General features: G+C 41.1%; 1 protein-coding gene across 1 annotated transcript in view; it reads right to left on the reverse strand.

The window, feature by feature from the left end:
* The window catches only part of atp1a2a (ATPase Na+/K+ transporting subunit alpha 2a), a 44336-nt gene extending 20963 nt beyond the window's left edge, over nucleotides 1–23373 (reverse strand). The window contains exons 1-10 of the mRNA XM_034152844.1: nucleotides 23299–23373; nucleotides 22338–22412; nucleotides 19770–19829; nucleotides 18362–18565; nucleotides 14725–14838; nucleotides 14174–14308; nucleotides 11269–11386; nucleotides 8312–8580; nucleotides 6303–6501; nucleotides 2045–2154 (exon numbers count right to left, since the gene is read on the reverse strand). Of these exons, the coding sequence (XP_034008735.1) occupies nucleotides 2045–2154; nucleotides 6303–6501; nucleotides 8312–8580; nucleotides 11269–11386; nucleotides 14174–14308; nucleotides 14725–14838; nucleotides 18362–18565; nucleotides 19770–19829; nucleotides 22338–22412; nucleotides 23299–23310 (1296 nt within the window). The 5' untranslated portion in view covers nucleotides 23311–23373. The remainder of the gene's footprint in view (nucleotides 1–2044; nucleotides 2155–6302; nucleotides 6502–8311; nucleotides 8581–11268; nucleotides 11387–14173; nucleotides 14309–14724; nucleotides 14839–18361; nucleotides 18566–19769; nucleotides 19830–22337; nucleotides 22413–23298) is intronic.
* Between the last annotated feature and the right edge of the window lie 358 nt (nucleotides 23374–23731).

Raw genomic sequence — 23731 nt, forward strand, 5'->3', positions numbered from 1 at the left:
TTCAGGAAGGAAATAGAGTAGTTTGCTATCTTTCTTAGGGACATTTTAAAAAGTATGAGGATGTAACAGGCCCTGAATATATATAAATATATTCAAACAAATTTAGAACAATGTTGGAATACATATTTGTGCAACACCTTACACAGCATTGGTAAATATCCACAGCAAATTGGCTGCTAAGGATGGAAATATTTTGGCTCAAAGGTATTAAAAACACATTTTTCTGTGTCTAAGAAAATACTGACAATTGGATTTTTTTTTAGCAGCAGAGGTGACATTTCAACATTTGCAAATTCAGACAAAAACTAGGCTCAGAAGTATTTTTCCCGCTGTTTGGAGGCACGACGCTCTATATTCGTTTTTTCTGGGTTTATTTTCAGTTTTAGCGACTTCATTAAGTGTGACAAACATGCTTGGCTGGTGCTTGAATCATTTAAGGAACAAATATCTTCTGATAATGTGAAAACCCCTTTTGATAAGAATTCCACGAGGATCACTGCAATTTCCCCCGCTCTTGCAGCCAATTTATTAAAACCCATGCTGAGCTGAATGACCTTACAGCCAATACACCAACAGGGGCCGGACAGAGACAAGACATTTCTCTTTATTCCTGTTTACTCATTCATGAACAGCCACTAAACAAGGACACGCGCTCAGCTAGATTTGTCCTTGTTTGTGCCTTTCCATGAATGAATAAATAGATCATGGAAATTCCATTTGTGTTTTCCCCGGTGCAGATGTGGCAGTGTGGCCTGGGCCTTGACTGCTGTGTTTGAGTGCTGTCAGGAGATATGGCTGTTACTTAATGCAGGGAGGAGGCCTGGCACCTGGAGGGGAGAGGCTGCAGAGAGGCTGCAGAGAGGCTGCAGAGAGTGTGAGAGCCACACTGGGAATTTCTTCAGGTCAATGTAGCACAGGTTGGAGGGCAGCGGTCGGAAGAACTCTGGGAAATTATTGACTTACCCACCCAGCGGTGTGTGTGTTTGTGTGTCAGTGTGGGGGAGTTATTTCCAGGGGTGCACCGGATTATTCTGTCTGTGTGTGTTTGTGTGTGTGTGCCTCCATGTGTGTGCCTCCGTGTGTGTGTGTGTGTGTGTGTGTGTGTGTGTGTGTGTGTGTGTGTGTGTGTGTGTGTGTGTGTGTGTGTGTGTGTGTGTGTGTGTGTGTGTGTGTGTGTGTGATGTACCAGTGTCAAGTGGTATTGACAAATCGTTTTTATGGGTTTTTTTTTTTTTTCCGCTGCGGCTGCCTTGTGTGTGAAAATTGTCCGGCCCCATGGCAAAGTACATTTACTCAAAGTTCAAGTACTTAAACTTGACTTAAGAACATCCATGTGATACTTAACTGTACCTTTGCGACACAATATTTAAGAGGGCCATATTGTATGTCATGCTTATCATATATAAAATATAAGGCATTGCATACCTACTGTATTATTTGCTTGTTCTTGTGAGCAACTCAGTACTCTGAGGTTTTTGCATAAATGTTTGTAAAACAATTGCTATAAATATTTCAGAAATAGTGTACCTCTACTAAAAACGTATCAAATACGTTACGTCTCAGATTATGATGTTGATTACAAACCTATTTCATCAGTTTATATCATATATAAACGGCTTTATACGTTTTTGCTGATGTTAAACGCAGCAAAAAGTACTTCAATCTTTGTTTGACTTTGAGGCATGCCAAGAAAATGTCCACAAATGTTCAAGGCAGCATGGAGGTCATTTCATGTACAAATGGTCATTGTGTGGGTCATTTAAAACATTCAAAGACCCCCTCTGATTATTTTTGAGTGGCAGCTTCCCTAACACTCTTCTGATGTTGTTAACTTCCCCTTACCGTGTATGGGAAATCCTGTCTTATGAATAATGTGCATGCATGATTTGATCCCAATCCCAAAATGGTCTACTTAAAATGTCCTTAGATCAAATGAAACCTGTTATAACCTCCTGCTTAAGAGAGTGCAGATAATTCATGAGACTGAATCATTGATGCAAAGGTTTGGAAAGCTGCTGAGTGTGTGTAGGGTGGAGGTTCATACCATCAGGATGGGGAAGTTCTCCTGTCCGGCTTTGAAATCCGCTCTGTTGCATAGCCCGGCCACGCGAGACAGAGCAACCCAAGTAGCAGAGCTCTTGTCAAATCCTAAACCTGAGAGAATAGAAGGAGCTGTGTTAGACTCTGTTTTTTTTAAAGGAGGGCTCATGCAGTATGTACGCTACTGACTTAACTCTTGGTTTCACACAGCACTGGATATTGAAGCTAAATAACAGAAAGTCGAGCAATCACTTATTCCTCGACAAAAGTGATCCTTCAAATCCCCAGTCTGAAAAATGGCATACATTTTTAACCAGAATGTGTCGAAAATAAAAAGCTGTTTGGAAAAATGTCTATGAAAATGTCATCTCTCCTCCCAGCCAATCTGAACATGACCTTCACTCTGCTGCGTTCCAGTTGTATTCTTGCCCTGCCTCTCTGGAGTGGTCACTGTCACTCTTAGTGTGTAAACAGAATATGATAGTATCAGGCAACATCAGCACAAGCGGCGAGTTGGCGAGAGTTGTTGAATTTGACAAAGCGAGGTGCGAAAGAATCCAAAACCTGCAACAGCTGCAACAAATAATCCCCGCTCATGAAAAATGAATACACTGTTCTTTCCGCACTTGTTTCAGCGGTGCAACCTTCATCAGCACTACAACAGAAGCTATTTATTGTATGATTCCACATTCGCCTACTCCATACTCATTGGTATGCATACACCTGTTTCTGTTTCTTCCAGACCTTTTGCTTATTGCTAAAGCATGCTTTGAAATTTGGCACGGGTTGCCGGCTGAGACAGGATTCGGATTGGTTCCACGGCAACTCTGGCAGAAGACATGTTTGTACTGTAGCTGATGGTTGTGCCACCCACTGCATACCGCTGCTCAATGAATCCAAGCGCTAGAGCAAACAGAACTGTCTGTTGGCGGCGTGAACATTGGACAGATGCATTTCAGCAGGTGGTCATTCCTTCCCGCTCTGTATTCCCACACACTCTCCAACTTTCCTTCCAGCTATCTCTGTCCCTTCCTTCTCCCTTGGCACAGATATGAAAGGGGGCTTTATCTTACATTAAACCAAAATAAATAAAAATAACTTGTGTTTAGTACACCTTATTCATGATATGGGAATTTTAATCAACTAAATATTTGGCACATAGTAGTTGTATCTTAGCCGTACACTATCAGCATCTTCTCGTCATTGCTGAAGCCTTGTGCCTGATGTCTTTATGGAGAACTTGGTATCACAAACATTGAGGCGAGAGAGGAAGTGCTGCTCATGCAGTATGTACGCTACTGACTTAACTCTTGGTTTCACACAGCACTGGATATTGAAGCTAAATAACAGAAAGTCGAGCAATCACTTATTCCTCGACAAAAGTGATCCTTCAAATCCCCAGTCTGAAAAAAGGCATACATTTTTAACCAGAATGTGTCGAAAATAAAAAGCTGTTTGGAAAAATGTCTATGAAAATGTCATCTCTCCTCCCAGCCAATCTGAACATGACCTTCACTCTGCTGCGTTCCAGTTGTATTCTTGCCCTGCCTCTCTGGAGTGGTCACTGTCACTCTTAGTGTGTAAACAGAATATGATAGTATCAGGCAACATCAGCACAAGCGGCGAGTTGGCGAGAGTTGTTGAATTTGACAAAGCGAGGTGCGAAAGAATCCAAAACCTGCAACAGCTGCAACAAATAATCCCCGCTCATGAAAAATGAATACACTGTTCTTTCCGCACTTGTTTCAGCGGTGCAACCTTCATCAGCACTACAACAGAAGCTATTTATTGTATGATTCCACATTCGCCTACTCAATACTCATTGGTATGCATACACCTGTTTCTGTTTCTTCCAGACCTTTTGCTTATTGCTAAAGCATGCTTTGAAATTTGGCACGGGTTGCCGGCTGAGACAGGATTCGGATTGGTTCCACGGCAACTCTGGCAGAAGACATGTTTGTACTGTAGCTGATGGTTGTGCCACCCACTGCATACCGCTGCTCAATTAATCCAAGCGCTAGAGCAAACAGAACTGTCTGTTGGCGGCGTGAACATTGGACAGATGCATTTCAGCAGGTGGTCATTCCTTCCCGCTCTGTATTCCCACACACTCTCCAACTTTCCTTCCAGCTATCTCTGTCCCTTCCTTCTCCCTTGGCACAGATAGATCTGAAAGGGGGCTTTATCTTACATTAAACCAAAATAAATAAAAATAACTTGTGTTTAGTACACCTTATTCATGATATGGGAATTTTAATCAACTAAATATTTGGCACATAGTAGTTGTATCTTAGCCGTACACTATCAGCATCTTCTCGTCATTGCTGAAGCCTTGTGCCTGATGTCTTTATGGAGAACTTGGTATCACAAACATTGAGGCGAGAGAGGAAGTGCATCTTTGTCAGAGGGCTAGGTTAGGATTGGGCTAGGTCAAATGTGAGAAGAAATGACCTAAATATACTTTATTTCTTTGCATGTATTAACATGTCAGATTTTGAACCAACAACATGGGTTTGATTAAAATACATACATTTTAATATCCCTTAGAACTGCCATAAATTCCGAGGTATATATTCATTTAAAAGTAACAAAAATGGCCAGCTGCAATTCTATTCATTTGTGCTATATTGGACATTTTAATATACATTCCCATTTGGTTGTTTTTTGCTTATTCAAGTATCTTTCACATGAGTGGGAAAATACTGAATCCTTCTTTCCCACATAACACAATGATGTGTTTTAATTTACAGCTAACTGTGTGGCTCTGTATAACCACACAGAGAGTTGTTTTAGCACCGGGTTGTTGCAGTCTCAAGGACGCAGGTGTTTCAACGGCTCCAACCTAGAGATACAACACGAGCATCTTCATTCAGACTTTGCAGACTCTTGCCGTGAACATGTGACTGTGATGTTTGGATCCTTTTCTGCGAAGAAGAGCTTATTAAATATTCAAAGACAATCTCTTAAAGGTCACCTATTATGGAAAATCCACTTGTTCATGTATTTTCTACATCAACATGTCCCCCCCCCCTCTGTGTAAAGAGACTCTGAACGTTTCAGGAACAAAGATTCTCTCTCTTTTTGTCCTGATCCATTTATATAAAAACCTGTCTGAAAATGAGCTGATCAGATTTTGGCTACTTTGTGATGTCATAACAATTTGTTGGCTTGAGTAACCATTAGCCAATCACCAACCAAGGTAACCCCCCCCCCCCCCCCCCCCACCTTATCACCTGAATCTCCTCCTAGAGCACCAATAGGCGCGTTCACACCAAGTACTTTGCCGTATTTAGTGCCGGCACTCAGTGCCCCGGCAGTTATTACCCCAGGGCATTTATTACAGATCGCGTTCACACCGGAGTACTTTTCCCTGAGGGAAGATTACGCAAATGAGCCGCTGACGTCACTTCGTCTTCTTCTGCTTTGGGTTTACTGGCAGGCCGCAAACCACTTCACGGCGTATACTGCCACCCGAAGTCCCCGGCCGGAAGTCCCCGGAGTTGGGGACTGGCTTCAGTAGAAGCTGCTGGGACTCCCAGCAGCTTCTACTGAAGCCTTCCGAGTAAATCGCCAGAACGCCGACACCTCCTCATCTCCACCGCTCCCATGTTTTATTTTGTGTTGCCATAAGTTAGTCTCTCTGCGTTTGTGCGCTGGGCGAATGCTAATGCTAATAATGCTAATGCCAGGATAATAAAATGGCGGCTCTCCAAAACATTTCAGAGTTTTACGGGGCGTGGTTTGCAATTCGCCCAGCCAATCAGAACTGGGGCACTTTTTTCCCCCAGGAAAGTACCACCTCTCAGCAGGCACTAAAAATGGGGGTAAAAGTGCTCTTTTTGGTGTGAACGCGACATAAGGGGTACTAACGGAACTCAACGCGAAAAGTACGGTGAAAAGTACTCCGGTGTGAACGCAGCTATTGTGTTCTTTGTAACCAAATATCTCTCAGAGGGGCGTGGGGAGGGGCTCCTTATTTTCATCTAAAGTAACAGACAGAGAATCAGCACTTTTGAAACAGGGCTGAAACAGAGGGGATTATGGGATGCTGCAATTATCTGTTTGGTATTTGGAGCCAAACACTTCAGAGACATGTTTTGTATCTGAGACCTATAATGTATTGATGAAAAACAGTATAATAGGGGACCTTTAACTTGAGTCTTTATTTCTATGAGATATTTCCACTACAGTGCTCCTCTAACATCCTCTGCACGTGCCTGCTCCTCCCTCTCCTTTCATCCCTCCCCCTCTCCCTGTCTCACCCGTCTGGTCCTCAGTGGTGTCCGCCTCGTGGATCTGGTTGTCGAACCACATGTGGGCCACGGTCATGCGGTTCTGGGTCAGCGTGCCCGTCTTGTCGGAGCAGATGGTGGAGGTGGAGCCCAGAGTCTCTACGGCCTCCAAGTTCTTCACCAGGCAGTTCTTCTTGGCCATTCGCTTGGCAGTGAGAGTCAGACACACCTGGGAAGACAGAGGGGGGGGAGGGGGGGAGGAGAGGATGGATGATTGTTAGTCGACGAGGGAAGAGAAAGCATGTACACGCACCGGTGCGTTCAAGTGCTTGTGCTTGTGAAACCATGCGTGGGCCAGGTGCTTTACAACGAAAGAGCATGTTGGTGTGTCTGCATGTGTGTCTGTTTGCATGTATTTGGTTGGCTGGTTAGCAGCAGGTGCACAGGGACATACAAATACAATGAATAGACAGATCCCATATGTTGCGAGAGACACATCGTCGCACAATGATTCAAGCTCTCGGTACTATTTACAGTGCAACAAATGCAGCACAAACATTTCCACCCACGATTCACGGTGTGTCTAAAGCGAAAGCAACTAAAGAAAACCAGCCACTGGAAGTTAATTTATTTTCTGTGACCAGTGAAATGTCGACTGATGGCATTTCAAATGCCAGCTGGCATCCACCTCAGCTCACACTTTGTTTATTGTTGCAGAAAAAGTTAGATTTACTTTTGAGCAACTCCAGTAACCATTGAGTAATAAATCACCTGCTTTGTTGTGTTCTGTAGTATCATTAGAGCCAGAGCTAACATTCACTGAGGGTAAATTAGTGTTAGCAAAAGCACAGGTGTAACTAATAACATTGACGATGGCTCTGTGCCATTTAGGGGTGCCAGTAAACCATGACAGTGAGCCGGGTTATATAAGGGCTCCACAACTGGCACACGCAGCGCTGCAATAATCAATATGTTGATGTTAACACTGGATTAAATTACTGCATGTAATGAGAAAACAGCTGCTCAAGGTGTCAAACCCGTGGAGAATCAACACACAACTCTGCATTCTCCCCTAAGTACTAAAAGAGCTTTTTAGCACAAACTCTCGTTTCATCAAACCCCATTTCAGAAGCCTCAGGCAGCAATTTCATCAAACGAGTTCATTTAGCCAGCGTACCCGATTACCTGCCCAGCACCGAACAGCAGACAGAAAAAAGTTAGCAACTAACTTGTGAAGAAACCAACGTACACACCAAGCACACACAAAGCCAAATGTCTTGTCTAACGAGGCGGTGAGACCAAAACGGAGGTAAACGGAGAGTGAATATTAGACGTGAGTTTGTTTAGGGGCCTTAAAAAGGACCTTGAATGAATGACAACTGTTAGCTTATATGCTATTCAAGTAAACAATTAATCATATGATGTATGCCACTATATTTATAGGCATATCAGACTGTCCCAAAATATCTGCTTGTTCAACAAATAACAAAGATTTGTGTTGCACTTCTCATTACTACAGTATAGCCCATTCAACCCCTTTTTGGAAAAACTCAATGTCAATTTTCAATTAATGTGTTTTTGCTTCTGAGTAGTTTTGGGTGTTTTTATCAGGGGCGAATTTAGTGATGTTGAGGTGCCAGGAAAATGGTGTTTAGCTACCTTTTTAAAAATGTATCCAACTCATAATACTTAGTTAGAACAAAACAAATAATGAAAAGATAAATGACCATTTGCAACACAAACCATGTTTAACCTTTGTTTGTTTGTGTGCTGCGGGCAATGTATGACTTCTCCCCATGGTTTCTGTTCACTATTCCCAGAAGCTTTTTGCGTCCTGTCCTTGCTACAAAGGGACCTTGTTTACAAAGGGACCTTGTTTATTGTAAACTTAAGGACCCATTGTGTTCTTGCAGAGGTAACAAAAAAAAGAGGGTGGGTGCTGGTATACAAACAAAACAACATTGAAACAGATCTCTCTTTTGAGTTAAAAAAATCCAGCTATCTTTCTTGTGAGGAACACACCCACACACACTACTCACAGTGACAGTCGCCAGCAGGCCCTCAGGCACGTTGGCCACGATGATGCCGATGAGGAAGATGACGCCCTCCAGCCAGCTGTAGCCCAGGATGATTGACAGGATGAAGAAGCTCACGCCCAGGAAGACAGCCACGCCCGTGATGAGGTGGATGAAATGCTCGATCTCGATGTTGATGGGCGTACGGCGGACTTCCAGCTCTGACGCCAGCGTGGCGATGCGACCCATCACTGTATGGTCCCCGGTGCCTATCACGATGCCATGAGCGCCACCTGAGAGAGAGGAGGGGTTCACTGTCAGTTCAACACATGCATGTTATATGTCAGGAAGCCAGAGGTGGCAAGTAGTGGAGTACAAATACTTCGTTACTACTTAAAGTGGACCTATCATGCTATATTTGAATAATATAGTGTGGACCATACCTATATAAGGCATATTTATATATATATTTTTTTTTTCAAAATACCAAACAGATCATGCATTTTAGCCATGCCTCATTTTGCTCAATTTGACATTTTTTGGCTCTGTTTTTGCAAGGGCAGATTCTGTGAGAACAGCACCATCTACAGGCCTGGCATATGTACGTCAGGACAGTGTTCAAATCTGGATCAGTTTTTATCAGATCCGTTGCAGCCCCTTTTTTAGAGATTTGGGTATGGAGGAAACTAGAGAGGGTTGTGTTTTCTGACACTTGGTGAGTTCCCTGGAACACCGGGGACACATATTCATGTATAAAAGACGTACAAAAGTGCATTTTGCATGATAGGTCCCCTTTAAGTACAGTACATGTTTCTGGTATCAGTATTTTACTCCACTACTTATTTTTCTGACGACTTTTTACTTTTACTTCTTACATTTTGAACACAAATACCTGTACTTTCTACTTCTTACATTTTGAACACAAATACCTGTACTTTCTACTTCTTACATTTTGAACACAAATACCTGTACTTTCTACTTCTTACATTTTGAACACAAATACCTGTACTTTCTACTTCTTACATTTTGAACACAAATACCTGTACTTTCTACTTCTTACATTTTGAACACAAATACCTGTACTTTCTACTTCTTACATTTTCCAAACAGGCTGGTTACTTTAGTTTGAATGTGTGTTTGGTGGCGTGATCATTATTATTTAGAGTCATTGCGTGCCTATTGATTTGAACACGATCCGTGTATCCATCATTTCCTGGTCTTCTCTAAAGAAGAGGGACCAATGAAAACGTTGTCATGTTGCCGTTGTTCAGCATGGAAACATTCATTAGCTAACAATGAAATTATTGTTCTATTAATATAAAGGGAGGTCAGGTACTCTTTAAAACAGCTGCTAGTTATGGGTACTTTTTACTTAAGTACATTTCAAAGCCCTCTTTACTTTTACTTGAGTAAAGAAGTTTAGTCAGTACTTCTACTTTTACCAGAGTATTTTTAAACACGAGTATCTATACTTCTACTTGAGTAAAGGATGTGTGTACTTGTGCCATCTCTGCAGGAAGCGGCAGTTTAACACATTTTACACCAAGCACAAGTTTCTCGCAGTAGGCAGTTGTCATTTCTTCTTTTACAAATGGGGCCAATTTATTTAGTTGAAGAGAGCTCTTTAAAACAAGATGTCCAGCCCTCAGCGCATTGATAGGAAAAGTGATGCGCTGGATAAATAGTCGTGATGGATGGTGGACAATTACAGGTGTTGGCCAGTGATTGATGGCTGAGGAGACACCGTGCTGACTGACTGAGTGAGGGAAGGAAATCATGTAAAATACAAATGTGTAATCTGCAGACCTAAGCTATTTCCTCAGTTGAAAGTGGTTCCAACAAAACGGTTCAAAGGGAAATATCTGGATTAAACAAAGCAACAGGGGCAATGTTTCTAGAAAGAAAATGCTGCTACTGATTTTTTTTTAAATGTCTTTCTATTGCTGTGAGCACCACTCACACTGTATTTGAATTTTAAATCTCGGGGGCAAATATCTACAAACCTGGATACATAAAACGCAAATGATCTGCTGAGCTAGAACCCCCTAAAGAGGAAATATGGTGCTTTTATGTCCTTGAACACAACCTAGCTAGCTAGAGGGAGCTCAATTGAGTAATAGACTAAAAGACAGCAGAAGGCTAAACATTACTCTCTACATAGTTTTACTACTGATGCAGAAAATGTACAGATATATGCATGTTTTGTTAAGCTGGCATATACAATAAAATGATTTATCTTTAAAATAAAGTATAATGGGCTTTTGAACGACTTGCCTGAGGGCTGCGAAATCTGTCAGCTCTTTTTCAGTCATTTTTAAAAACTCACTTTTTTTGGAATCGCTTATCTGTTATTTTTATTTTATCTTAATATTTTCTATCTGTTTTACTCTGTGTTAAGATGCTGTTGTTTAATTCATTTTCTCTTTGTGTATTTATACCGGTGTTCTGTTTTATGTGAAAGCGCTTTGTAACTATGTTTTGAAACAAGATCAATACAGTTTATTATTATTATTGTTATTATTAAATGTAAATCTGAATCTAAGATATTCCACGCAGACAATAATTGGTTAGATACATACTTTTTTTCTCCAAATAATGTACTTTGAATATGAACAGTTCACTTTATATTCCACCTGCATTGGAATATATATGAAGAAATTAATAAAGTTGCATATTTCTAATAGAATAAATAAGAAAATCTCATTAAAATGCCTAGTGCATCAGCATTTGATGATTGATAGGAGCTGAAACATCAACTATGATTCCCAACAGTTGAATCTCAGATGGAAACACTCGTTAAAAATCTCAATGCATTAAATATTCAACACACACTACTATCGCATGGAGGGCTTGTCTAATGAATGCACTGAAACACACTCATGGTCAGGCGGAAAGGTAGTGTTGATGTCCAGATGGTTTGAAAAAAACAAACACTTTTAGATGTGATAAGAGACAATCTCAGCCAGATGTGACCTACTGACCCTCGACGCAGTTGGTGGAGAAGAAACAGATGTTGCGGGTTTCCAGAGGATTGTCATGTGTGAACTCTGGGGAGCGAGTCTGAGGCTCCGACTCTCCCGTCAGAGACGAGTTGTCCACCTTCAGAGGGAGAGGAAACAAGGAGTGTGTTAGTGAGTGAGACTGAGGGAGGGAAACAGGAGAGAGTGACAAGGTGAGAATGACGACAGCAGCACTTATCAACAAGCGCAGCAAGTCGAAGCAAGTCCAAACGCTTTTCTGTTGTCTTAGTTATTTTCCTCATGTTCCTCTATAGGTGAAGACATGCATTCAATTGATCGCCACAGTCTTATTATACTGCCTCGAAGTCCAGTGGGATGAACTCAAGCTGGAAAGTCGACATGTTGAGACACATTTTTATACTACAGGGAGTACTATATGAAAAATGAAAGCAAACCTTAACAATGTAAAATGAATATAAAATGACAACTGCATGGCTAGTGTGGGGAGTTCATATTCAGAGAAAATAACTCTGTATTTTCTACATTAAAGTCACAAATTCACATGAAAAATCGAGAATATTTCCTGAGATTAAAGTGGGGAATTTACGCTAATCAAAACCTAATTTTACAAGAAGAAAATTGAAAAGAAAGGTTTTGTGTAGGTTTAATGGAGAATAACATCAGAAAGCTGTAAACTGTGGGCGGGTGATTTCAACAACCTGCTGAGTACATAAAACACTTTCCAAAGTGTCCGTCATATGTCAAGAAATATGAGAATGTCAAGCTGGGGAACAAAAATAGCCACTTTGAGGTTGAAATGTTGGGTTTTGAGTGAAATATCTCAGCAAGGGTTTAGCTTGAATTTAAAATGTGCAAAAGTATCCAACATTATAATAATAATAATCCTTATAAGTCTGTTGATTAAGATGACATTCCCATAATCATGAGCTTTGTTTTTGTGCTAATTAGAAAACGCTATTATGCTAAAACCAGTGCTGTATAAGTACTGTCAAATCTTACATAAAAGTAAAATTGACAAAAACATTTGCAAGAAAATATACTTTACTTACAAAAAGCAAAAGTACTAGTGTACGTAATATCCCATTTCAGATTAATATATATATATTACATTAGAATTTGACATCTGATGCATTAGCAGAGTATATGCAGGAATCCTGAAGTCAAATTTAATACCTTTTAAGACCTTTTTTAAGACCCTTTCCATACATTTTAAGACCTCATCGCCACTTCGAGTTCTAACCGGTTACATTGGCGACACACTTTACCTCACATTTACTATATACAGTATTGATTGTCCTTCCTCCTTATCTTCCAACCATTTGGACGCAAACTTGCATTTCCCCATAACGATGTTGTTTAACAACCGGCGTAAACGGACCTTCGCGCTATCAAGCAGTGAGCGTGCGATGTCCTGTTCAGATGACGTCAAACCCAACGTGATGCCATAAATAAACTACACAGAATCACACTACACACCTACGCAATGATTACATTCAGGCAGACTGTAGAATACAACCTCTTTGGACCATTTATATACTTATTGAAAACAAGCTACGAAATGTAATACCTTGGAAAATGCCGTTTAATACTTTTTAATAGCCTTCATTTTCGCTAAATGGATTTATCAACTTTTAATACTTTTTAAGACCCCGCGGATACCCTGATTAATGTATTTATAAAGGCTGGTGAATGTGGAGCTAATTTTAATACCTCTATATACTGCTGCTGGATATCTTAACCTACAATTATATATATTATAATTTCTGTATTAGTTTATATGTATTTTTTATAAACTACATTTTGGAATTTGTAAAATAACTAAAGCTGTCTGATAGTTAGTTTAGTTCAGTCTAGTGGAGTAAGAAGTTTAATTTTGGCTTTAATAATGTAGTGAATAAATATAATATAGCATACAATGGAAGGTAAAGTACCTCAATATCATAGTACTTGAGTAAATTCATTACATTACACCACTCGCTCTAACACTAACTTAAGATGATGACAACAAGAAAAAAGACTGATTCGAATTCAAATAGATTCAATAATATTCAAGTAATAATAATATTATATATAATAATAATATTCCACATTCAAGTCCCTCCGCCCTCCCTACAGGCCGATCATGCAGACTGCGTGGGGCCTCACCTTGCGGAGGGTGCCTCAACTGAGCCCAAAATGCGGCGCACCTATGCGGCGCAATTAGTGTGGCGCGGCACGGTTTTGCTGCTGCGAGGCTCCACTAGCACCCCCCTCCCCCCCCGTCGACGCTCGCAAACCAGAGGGCCTCATCATATAACTTTGCGTGGGGCCTCATGTTGGCCAGGGACGGCCCTGAAGGCGCCTTAAATAAAATGTGTTAGAGCCAGTATTTTTGATTTATAAGAAAGGCCACCTAATTGTGACGTCTGTAGTCAACACACTATAAAAGACTACAATTCCCACGGCGCCTGCTCTAAAGTGACAGTGATGGGCAACCGGCTAGAAAGACGCCGTCGAGGAACAGTTTTTAACCGTTAAACTACCCTTTAAGTTATTAAGCCTTATCAAGAAGAAAGAATGCCTAAGTTGTTTGTTATTTGATTTGAGTTTTGCTTATTTGTTTTGAATATTGTAAAGGCCTCTTTTCTTTGTTATGTAAAAGTTTGTTATTTTATGCTATTTAACACATCTCTTAATTCCATCCAAACCATCAGAGGCCAAGCAACTCTTCAAACTGTAAGTAACACAAATATAAAGGAAGAAAACGAGTCTAGCGTCTAGTGGCTTGATAGATAAACAAGGAAGGAAGCCACGACAAAATGAATTATTATTATTATTATTATTATTATATTGAAAGCAGGTGTAAAATAGCAAGTCAGTGGAGCAGGTGTAATCCCACAGAGACCTCCAGTGCCCCTCCCCCTACCTTGCACCCGCTGGAGGAGACCACTCGAAGGTCAGCCGGGATGCGGTCTCCTCCTTTGATCTCCACCAGATCTCCCCGCACCACAAACTCAGCATTGATCTGCATCTTCTCCCCCTCACGGATCACCAACGCTTGCTGGCATGGAGAAAAAAGGGAAGAGAGGGGAGAGGGGAGAGGGAGGGTGCGAACAGAGAGAGGATTTAGTCAGAGGAAAGGAAGAGCCGGAGGGTGCAGAGGTGTATGAGAAAGGAAGAGATAGCGGGAGTGAAAAAGCAGGAGAAAAGAGACAGGTATTCGGGAAAGCAGACAAGAAAGTGGAGTGAAAAAAGCCTAAATAGATTAAAGTATTAGGTAATCGAAGTGCTTAGGGGGGGGGAAACGCGAGGGGAGTTTTTATGCAAACACACTCACAATCCAAAGTTGGCTCAAACATTTATTCTTCCTTTGTGCAAGCTTATTAAGTTTCCACTCAAGTGAGAGTGTAAGCCCTACTTGAGGGACAGCTTATTGATTCTGAAAGCTGTGAGAGTACACCAAACAACTCAACTTACCTGTGGCACCATTTTCTTGAAGGAGTCCATGATCCGGGAGCTCTTGGCCTCTTGGAAGTAGGAGAAACAGCCAGTGATGATGACCACGGCTGACAGCACCACGCCCAGGTACAGCTGAACGGGGCAAGGCAGGGCCACAGGGGGAGAGGTGTCATTATCCACTTAGTTAGGTTCATGTTAGGCTTTTTTAGGCAGAGGAAAAGGGGATTTACAAACTGCAAAAAGGTTTTAAAACGGCAAAACCTTAAAGGCTGAGAGTTAAGAGCAAGAAATTCTCAGTGTTAGATTTAAAAGGAAAAGCCACCTTAAAGCTGGATTATCGTGTACTATTCCTGTCCTTTTGGATGAGTCAATGTTAGTCTACATGAACATCTGTCTTGCAAACCCAGAAAACCTTCAAATGTGACTCTGATCTGCGAGGCACCAACACCCCTTTTCCATCAAAGTGATTACATTTCCAGTTCGTAGCCAGCGCCTGATTGCTAACGTGTTTCCACTGCAGCGGTGCCAGCTCTCAGCCCCAAAAACTGGTTCACATTAAAGGAACCAAAAAACTGCTAGGTAAGAACCAAGAACCAGATTCATACAAGCAGCATGAGCTTTGCGCGACTTAAAGGTCACCTACATGTATCATGCAAAATCCACTTGTTCATGTCTTTTATACATAAGCATGTGTCCCCTCTGTGTAAAGAGACCCTGAAAGTTTCAGGAACAAAGATTCTCTCTCTTTTTGTCCTGATCCATTTATATAAAAACCTGTCTGAAAATGAGCTGATCAGATTTTGGCCACTTTATGATGTCATAACGATTTTTTGGCTTGTGTAACCATTAGCCAATCAGCAACCAAGGTAACCCCCCCCCACCTTATCACCTGAATCTCCTCCTAGAGCACCATTGTGTTCTTTGTAACCAAATATCTCTCAGAGGGGCGTGGGGAGGGGCTCCTTATTTTCATCTAAAGTAACAGACAGAGAATCAGCACTTTTGAAACAGGGCTGAAACAGAGGGGATTATGGGATGCTGCAATGATCTGTTTGGTATTTGGAGCCAAACACTTCAGAGACATGTTTTGTATATATCTGAGACCTATAATATATTGATGAAAAACAGTATGATAGGGGACCTTTAAATGGTGACGTAATGACGAGGCACGATTCGGTTTTCCGAGCGGTGGGAAACAAAACCAGTTCGCACTTAGAACTAAATGAGAACCAAACGAGCACCAGTATGGCGCTAGAACCGAACTGATTCTCAGTGGAAAAGGGGTACAAGAGATATTTAATCTGAACTGGAGCCTGGCTGACATATTTTGGTCCTTTTTTTATTTTTACTTCCTGTGAATATTTTCATTTTCACCAAGCTGTGATAGGTTGAGCTCTTGGCTGATGCAAACTAGACAGCCAGGTTTTATTTTGGATGAAAGAGTCTGCCAGCTGCTCTGTATGTCCCGGACTCCTGGAAAATGAAATTCTTTAAAAGCCCTGAAAAGTTTCCCTTTCTTTTGAAGGTGCTGCTTTCATTTGACAGCAACAGACTGTTTCGCTTTTTTACCCTTGAATGCGTGTTTTTATGGCTTTTTTAGGGTAACGGTGCAACATTTTCTCAACCAGGAAATACATTTGTATCCTCAGAAAATCTGTGTTTACAACATTTTCCACTCTCATGGTTTCGTCTTCACATGTTTCTTTTTGCAGATTTGAGCTCTTTTGCTTGCTTCTCCAATTGGGAGAGACTTGTTCTTATTCACCAGTTTTACACAAATGCAAAGACAACATCTGTCAAGGCAGGTGACACATTTGAATGTACTAAAGTTGAATGGATTGAAATAATAAATCCTTAATTTCCAGACACATGAATATTCAAATATGTTGTGTAAACTGAGCAGCACTTTTAGAAAACCTGCAAACCTTTTCTTTCTCACACTGAAGACAATTCCTCAATAGATACATCAAATAATGTTAAAAATGGGTTTAAGTGAGAACAAAGCTTTGTGTGAAGTCCTGTTAGGGGGGATTTTATTCTTAAATAACTGCTTGTACATTATGCAAATGCTCAAAGTGCCAAATCTGCAGGCAGTCGGGGCTTTTGAAGTCGCAGAGCATCCAGCTGTACATACTCGCTGCCGAGATTAAACGGGGGAGATTACACTTATCACGTGTGTTCGTGCGCGTGTCTATCTGTACAGTATGTTATTGTATATTATGCAAGGGTTTAATGCTGTCTGGGGCTTGGAGAGTGCCGAATGATGATTGTGTAATAACTCAGAGTCATAAAGTGCAGTATGGATGGCTGCTTGGCTGCATTTGCACAGCGGGTGGTCTGAGTATTTATCGCTGCTAATGCCAGTGACGGCGGATGATTTTACGTCACATTCTCCGAGGCGGGCTCTATGTCTTTGTGTATTTGTAATTCTCTACTTACGAGGATCAAATAGTGGCGAGCTTTAATGTGTTTTTTATGTTTTCGTTGCTTTTCAATTTTAATGCTATTCCTTTTCGTCCTGCTTCACTATTTTTTGTATTTCCTTGAGGGATGCTGGCTGTGTGTTGGTAAATGTGACCTAATTGTGTTGCCATTTTGGCAAGGACTCTCGGGAAGGAGATTTAGATATCAAGAGGACATTCTGATTAAGTAAAGGTCATAATGAATAATCTCCCCACAAGAAGAGAAACCGTAAGGAAATCACCAAAATTAAGTATTTAAACACTTTCTGGTCCCTGGTGGAAGGTTAACGATTCGGTTTAAGGATGCCAAATGTGTTTCATGAACTTTATAATATGATTTCTTGATTTTTGGTGGAACTAAAATGTTAATGACAGATGGTATGATCATATCATTTGCAAAAATCTGTTGTCCAAAATAGCAACTGAGCTATTTAGGGTTGGTTTAACTTGGAGGATAAATCTTTCTCAGAATACATTTTTACGCAGCCAATACCAATATTACACAAGCTGCAGTATAAACTTTTATTGAGGGACATGCTTGGCTGAAACTCTCCATAACTGTTAAATGTAATTCAGAAATGTGTATGTATGAACCTATTGGAATATTATTCAACATGCAGGGAAAGAAAGCTTAATATTAGGTTTGTTAAGATGCTGCTTCAGAGGGAATTAGCTTCGGAGAAAATGAAGTATTCCTTAATTGAGAATATCTATATTTCTTCCTGGATATGCCTAAAACACAACCCTGGAACCGACCATGACTGATTTCAGTAACTTCAATCAATCAACTAGATTCAGAACCTACATTTAGACATGGAAATAAAAGGTTAGTTTTACATGGAAGAAGAGTTTTGTTGGATGTAATGCAGAACATCGCATTTGTACGTCAATTCAATCAGTAATGTGTGATTTTTGCATATGTTTACCATATCGTAATGTATATTTCGAGGTTGAAAATATAATATTTTAAGCATTTTGGTAAGTGACCGGACCAAATCCCTCAAATTAACAAAACCATACAATCATTTAAGCGTGGATATGTCCATGTTTATGTCTCTATTTCTGTCTCCTGTACCTGTTTTATACCTGCAGCTGTCTTTGCCCATGCACCTGCATCTCTGTGTGCCTGTGAGTGATTAATATGTGAGGTGTGTGCTCGTACATGTGTGCATGTTTTACAAGCAGTTTCTCACGTTGTCATTGACCGCCTCGTCCTCTGTGGCCACCTGGATGGAGTAGGCCAGGAAGCAGAGGATGGCACCGATCCAGAGCAGGATGGAGAAGCCGCCAAAGAGCTGACGGCAGAACTTGACCCACTCGGGGGTGGTGGGCGGGGGGGTCAGGGCGTTCGGACCGTCCCTTTCCAGAACCTCCAGGGCTTTGGCGTTGGTCAGGCCCTGAGGGAGAGCAATTTTTAAGAATGAGTCTCCTTTTTTTGCATCTGTTAGAAAAATATTACTCGTCACCAGCTTGAGCTTCAATATCAGGATACATGTTTTTATTATCCTCTCAGGAATGGAAGTAGTCATCACATACAGAGCATTTGGTACGACTAGTTCCAGAACAGTGTCCTTCACATGCTGATATCCAAGAGAGGGAGTTACACAGTCACAAGATGGAGGAATACCGGTTCAAAGCAGTATTCAATGTTTAGTTCAGATTAGCTCCACGTCAGAAATGATCATGCTTGTCACATGTCTATCTCCATCGAGGCTGAATCATCATGTTAATCACACAGCTGTCATATGCCTCAAACAGTCCTGATGCTCTTCTAGGTAATCATACATCCTGTCATGTACACAGCTACGTACAGTAGGGCCTTTGTTATCATGTGCTACTCTGATATTGGAAGACTACATTCATTATTTTCCCAACAGCTAGGAATCTTCAACACACAACGACCCCATTTTCACCATGGCTTAAAAAGCTATTTTACTGCTACAGTTGCAAAACATAAAGTATTCCTGCTTGGCCTATTTAACACTATGGGTATAATAAACTGGGAGAATATTCTTACTAAGGTTAAGGCAACAAAACTGCTGGATTTATTGATATTTTTCATCATTTAATTCCTAATAGTGTCATGTTCAAATTATGCATCTATTTGTAGTTCATTTATCTAGATACAATGTCAAAAAACACAGAAATTGGCTATTTTTTCCAGAGGTTAAGCAGGTTTCCTTTGCCATTTTGAAAGCTTGTGATATTTTTGGAGCACCCAAGGTTTAATATTTTTCTCAACACTAATCTCAAAAAGATAAAATCAGTTTCACTTCAGCTGCAATGTCAAACTTAAGGTACGGAGCAAATGTGTTTACGGCATAAAAAAATGGTGTGATGTATTCGATTCTGTCTGTCGTTGCATCAAAGTGTGTATGTCTGTGTGTGCATCTGTGTGATTGAGGGATTAAAGATGAATGAGGCTCAAGGTGAGCGGAGGACGCTGCTGTGGATCAAACTTGACCAAAGAAATGTTTGGTCTCAGTTTGGATGTTGCTTACACAAACCGACACACACAGATTACATCTCTGTGAGCGGTATTGTCGTGTGTGTGTGTGTGTTTATGTGCATGTGTAAATGAGATTGTTTGTGTGTTGTTACCCGTGTGAGGTCCACTCCATAGCGTTTTCCCAGATCCTCCAAAGTGAGTTTGTGGTCGTCCTGTAGGCAGAGAAAAGTTGTTTTAATCTGTTCTTCAAGGGAACAGAAACACTGAATAGAATCTGGTATAATGGTAATTGGCCAGTAACATTGTTTTCTAAGGTAATTTGTCAATGACATAAAATAAATGGGAAACTGTACATATAATTTTACAGCCAAATATTCAACGTTTTGCTTTGAGCGCTGAGGCAGCATGGCTGCAGCTGTAAAGGGAATTATTAATAACAAGCCAGGGTCATATAGATCGGGAGGGCATCTCCATCTCACTGAGAAAATATTTTATTCTCTATAGCAGACATGGATCCAGGGAATATATATATACATTATTTATTTCCCATGACAGATGGTCAAGAGGTCAACCAGTGAGGTGCACTCTCCTGAATCGTTGAATCTCTGAGTAGTGCTGAACTAGAAGGGAGCAAACCTCTAGTTCAGCACTAGTTAGTTTGTTCTCCAGCTGTAAAAACTTGACCACTCGAAGACTGCAAAATACTGCCTAATGGAATAAGTCACCCCATGAAGCATTTGTATATCAATTTGATCAAGTTTCTTTGAATTTGTGAAGAGATACTTTATTTTTCTCGAATGCCTCGAAAATAATCAAAAATCAGAGGCAAGTCTTAAAGAAGTGTATGGGTGTTTGCATTTAACAACAACAACACTGTATGTGTGTATTATAATCCGAGTTGTGTGCTCACTTATATTACCCAAAAACATGCATTTTCACTCAACCTTACTAGTAATAACACGTATTCATAATCAGTCCCCAGAAGCACGGTTAGCTGTGCAAGTGTTTTTTTTTGGTATTCTTTTAACAAGAGAACACAAGGTGAGTTATTCATACACCAATTGGCAATTTCAAGGGAAAGTATTCCTTAAACATTGTTTTGATGGTTAATTTTCCTGTTTTCAGATTTTTGGTTTTATTCTAATTCTGGCTGCTAGTTCAGTTACCTTAAAGTGGACCTATCATGCTATATTTTAATAATATAGTATAGGACCATACCTATATAAGGCATATTTATACTTTTTTTTTTTCAAAATACCAAACAGATCATGCATTTTAGCCATGCCTCATTTTGCTCAATTTGACATTTTTTAGATCTGTTTTAGCAAGGGCTGATTCTGTGAGAACAGCACCACCTACAGGCCTGGCATATGTACTACAGCGTCTCCAGCGCTTTCGAACGGCAATGCCGTGGCTGTCTCCTCCTGATTGGTGGAGTTGGCCCAATAGCCGTAGCGCCACCGTCCTGACGTCAGGACAGTGTTCAAATCTGGATCAGTTTTTATCAGATCCGTTGCAGCCCCTTTTTTAGAGATTTGGGTATGGAGGAAAATAGAGAGGGTTGTGTTTTCTGACACTTGGTGAGTTCCCTGGAACACCGGGGACACATATTCATGTATAAAAGACGTACAAAAGTGCATTTTGCATGATAGGTCCCCTTTAATATTCTGCAACTGATTTCTACCATGGTATGTATCTATTTTATTCTATTACATCTGTGTTTCGCAAATTTACAAAAAACGTTAGCCCCTTTTGTTAATTGTGTCTTTCATCTGCACTGTCTTTTTGCTTTTGTAAAGCTGTACTTATCTTAATTACCAGATAAATAAATGATTTCTGATTCTGATTGGTGGCATGTTTGCATATTGCACCTCGAGACTTCCCCTGTAGCTGAAATGGAGCTTGGTTCTGTAGCCACACAGATTCCTGCTAGCAGCTGTCAGGAAGGTGTCAGTCCCACAGCATGAAGGGCTGCTTTGTTCATTCAAAAATAAGACGGGGAGAAATCCATCAAATTCTTCACAAACAGTCCCCTCGGAGGACCACAACGAAAGTGATTTGGCCACCGTCAACGACATGCCCGAGTGTTCACAGATCTGTTCACTGGTTAGGCTTTATTTATACTGTATGCCCTTACAACCAATATTGATCAGCCATTGTCTGATGGTTGTTTAAAGGAACACTGGGGGGGGGGAATGTAGGAAATCACTCAATGAAAGAAGTACATGAAACAGACTGATGAAAGTGGACACTAAAGCCCCGAACAACGCTGTAAGTGTTGACAGCATCCAAGGATTTCTTTCCTCTAATAGGTCAACAGGCCAACTTGATAATTGACAAGAGCTGCTTTATCAGAGATAGTGCGTGCAGCAAAACGTAGACCCAGTTTTCATGGGCATCGCTTGGCTGCGTTCTGACAGCACCTCAAAGGGATACAGCACAAGACAAAAGACGCTGCTCTACACTGCTGGTGGCCCACAAATTATTCAGCATCTTTCTGAGTACAAAGAAGAGCAGCCAGAGGGTTGGTGGAAGCGGTAGAAGAGGACAGGCTCATCTACACACGACAACACTAAGCAGGTTGGATTGCCTTTTTGTTTACTGGCCACTGTTTTCATTTTCCCTGTTAAATATCCCGGTGTCTTTGGCGTAACACTATTTGGGAGCAGCGATAGAATCAATCAGTGTGGGGAGGAGCAGTGACAGCTTATTTTTCTTACCAAGGACACCTCCTTCTTCAGCTCATCCAAATCCCTCTCCTTCCTTTTCTTCTTCCCCATATTCTCGGCACCAAACTAGGGAAGGAGGGAGAGAGAGATTACACATTATCCTAAACTTCCACAACAAAAACAAACTGGGTTATTGTGCTTGTAGCCACATTGTGTCTAGCCATTTACATTCTCAGCCACGTATTACAAGAGTCAGTGTAAGCACAATAGACTTGTGTGTATGCCGGTTCATTTCTATCTCCTGGCAATATTGGCAAACCATTCACTGAATATGGAGGAGAAAATATTTTTCTCATCGTGAGAGTTCCCTTATTTGTGTGCCTGAGAGCGAGTGTGTGTGTGTCATGAACAGTTGGAAGAATGGTGCATCATGGGAATCATCTGCTGCTGTCAGTCTTCTCTTAGCAGCACGTGTGCATGTCAGTGAAGGAGGGATACACACAGAGTGCGAGCGAGTGACACAGTGAAAAAGTAATCAAAAAAAGCCAAAGACGGAGCATAGAGTCGGTGGAGTGCCTGAAATGTGTCTCGCATAGCAATTTCCCCCCACTGTGTGTGAGGAAGATTACCAGCCTGTCCCCCCATAAAGCTAAATGGAATGGGCCTGATGGAGAGAATAAAAAACAAAATTGCGTAATTACCCAAATAAACAGCAAGCCGGTAACAAAACGTATTTAGAAGAAAAGCCATCATCCTGAAATGATACTGTCTTTAGAGAAAACAAATAAACAGCAGCAGTCTGAGGAAAATCCAGCGCTGCAGACGGGTTTAGAAATCTCAGTAGTTTTCCATGATGCATATCCAAGCCATATGCTGTTACTGTATATAAGTCACAGTAGGAGCACAGCAACTGAGTCATGCACTACAACAGCTTCAACAGGAAGCAACGGTTTGAGAGCGACAAAACAAACAAGCACTTTATGATAGATATTTTTAAATGAAAATCACTTACCCCTTTACCCATGCTGAATATCCAGACGTCGGCAGGTTATAATGTGAAGGACAGTGCTCAGGGGCCACAGCTGAGACCTCCCCCCCCCCCCCCACGTGTGGAAGACACTTGTGGCTTTTTTGGGCCTGGCACCCCCTCACCAAACACGCTGTTCCTTTAGTTGCACCCTCCTGTCAGGGTAACCTAAGCCATGCCATTCCTCTCTACATACTCCTATACCATGGCCTCTTTACACCCAAACTCTCACACAGTGGAGGTTTCTCTTAGTGTGTGTGTGTGTGTGTGTGTGTGTGTGTGTGTGTGTGTGTGTGTGTGTGTGTGTGTGTGTGTGTGTGTGTGTACCTGCTACACATTCTCCACCCCCCCCCCCCACCAACACACATGGTTGCATGGAAAACAACAGCCATCAATCAATGCTGTCAACACCAGAAAC

This window comes from Trematomus bernacchii, unplaced genomic scaffold, assembly GCF_902827165.1.
Source record: "Trematomus bernacchii unplaced genomic scaffold, fTreBer1.1, whole genome shotgun sequence".
NCBI lineage: Eukaryota > Metazoa > Chordata > Actinopteri > Perciformes > Nototheniidae > Trematomus > Trematomus bernacchii.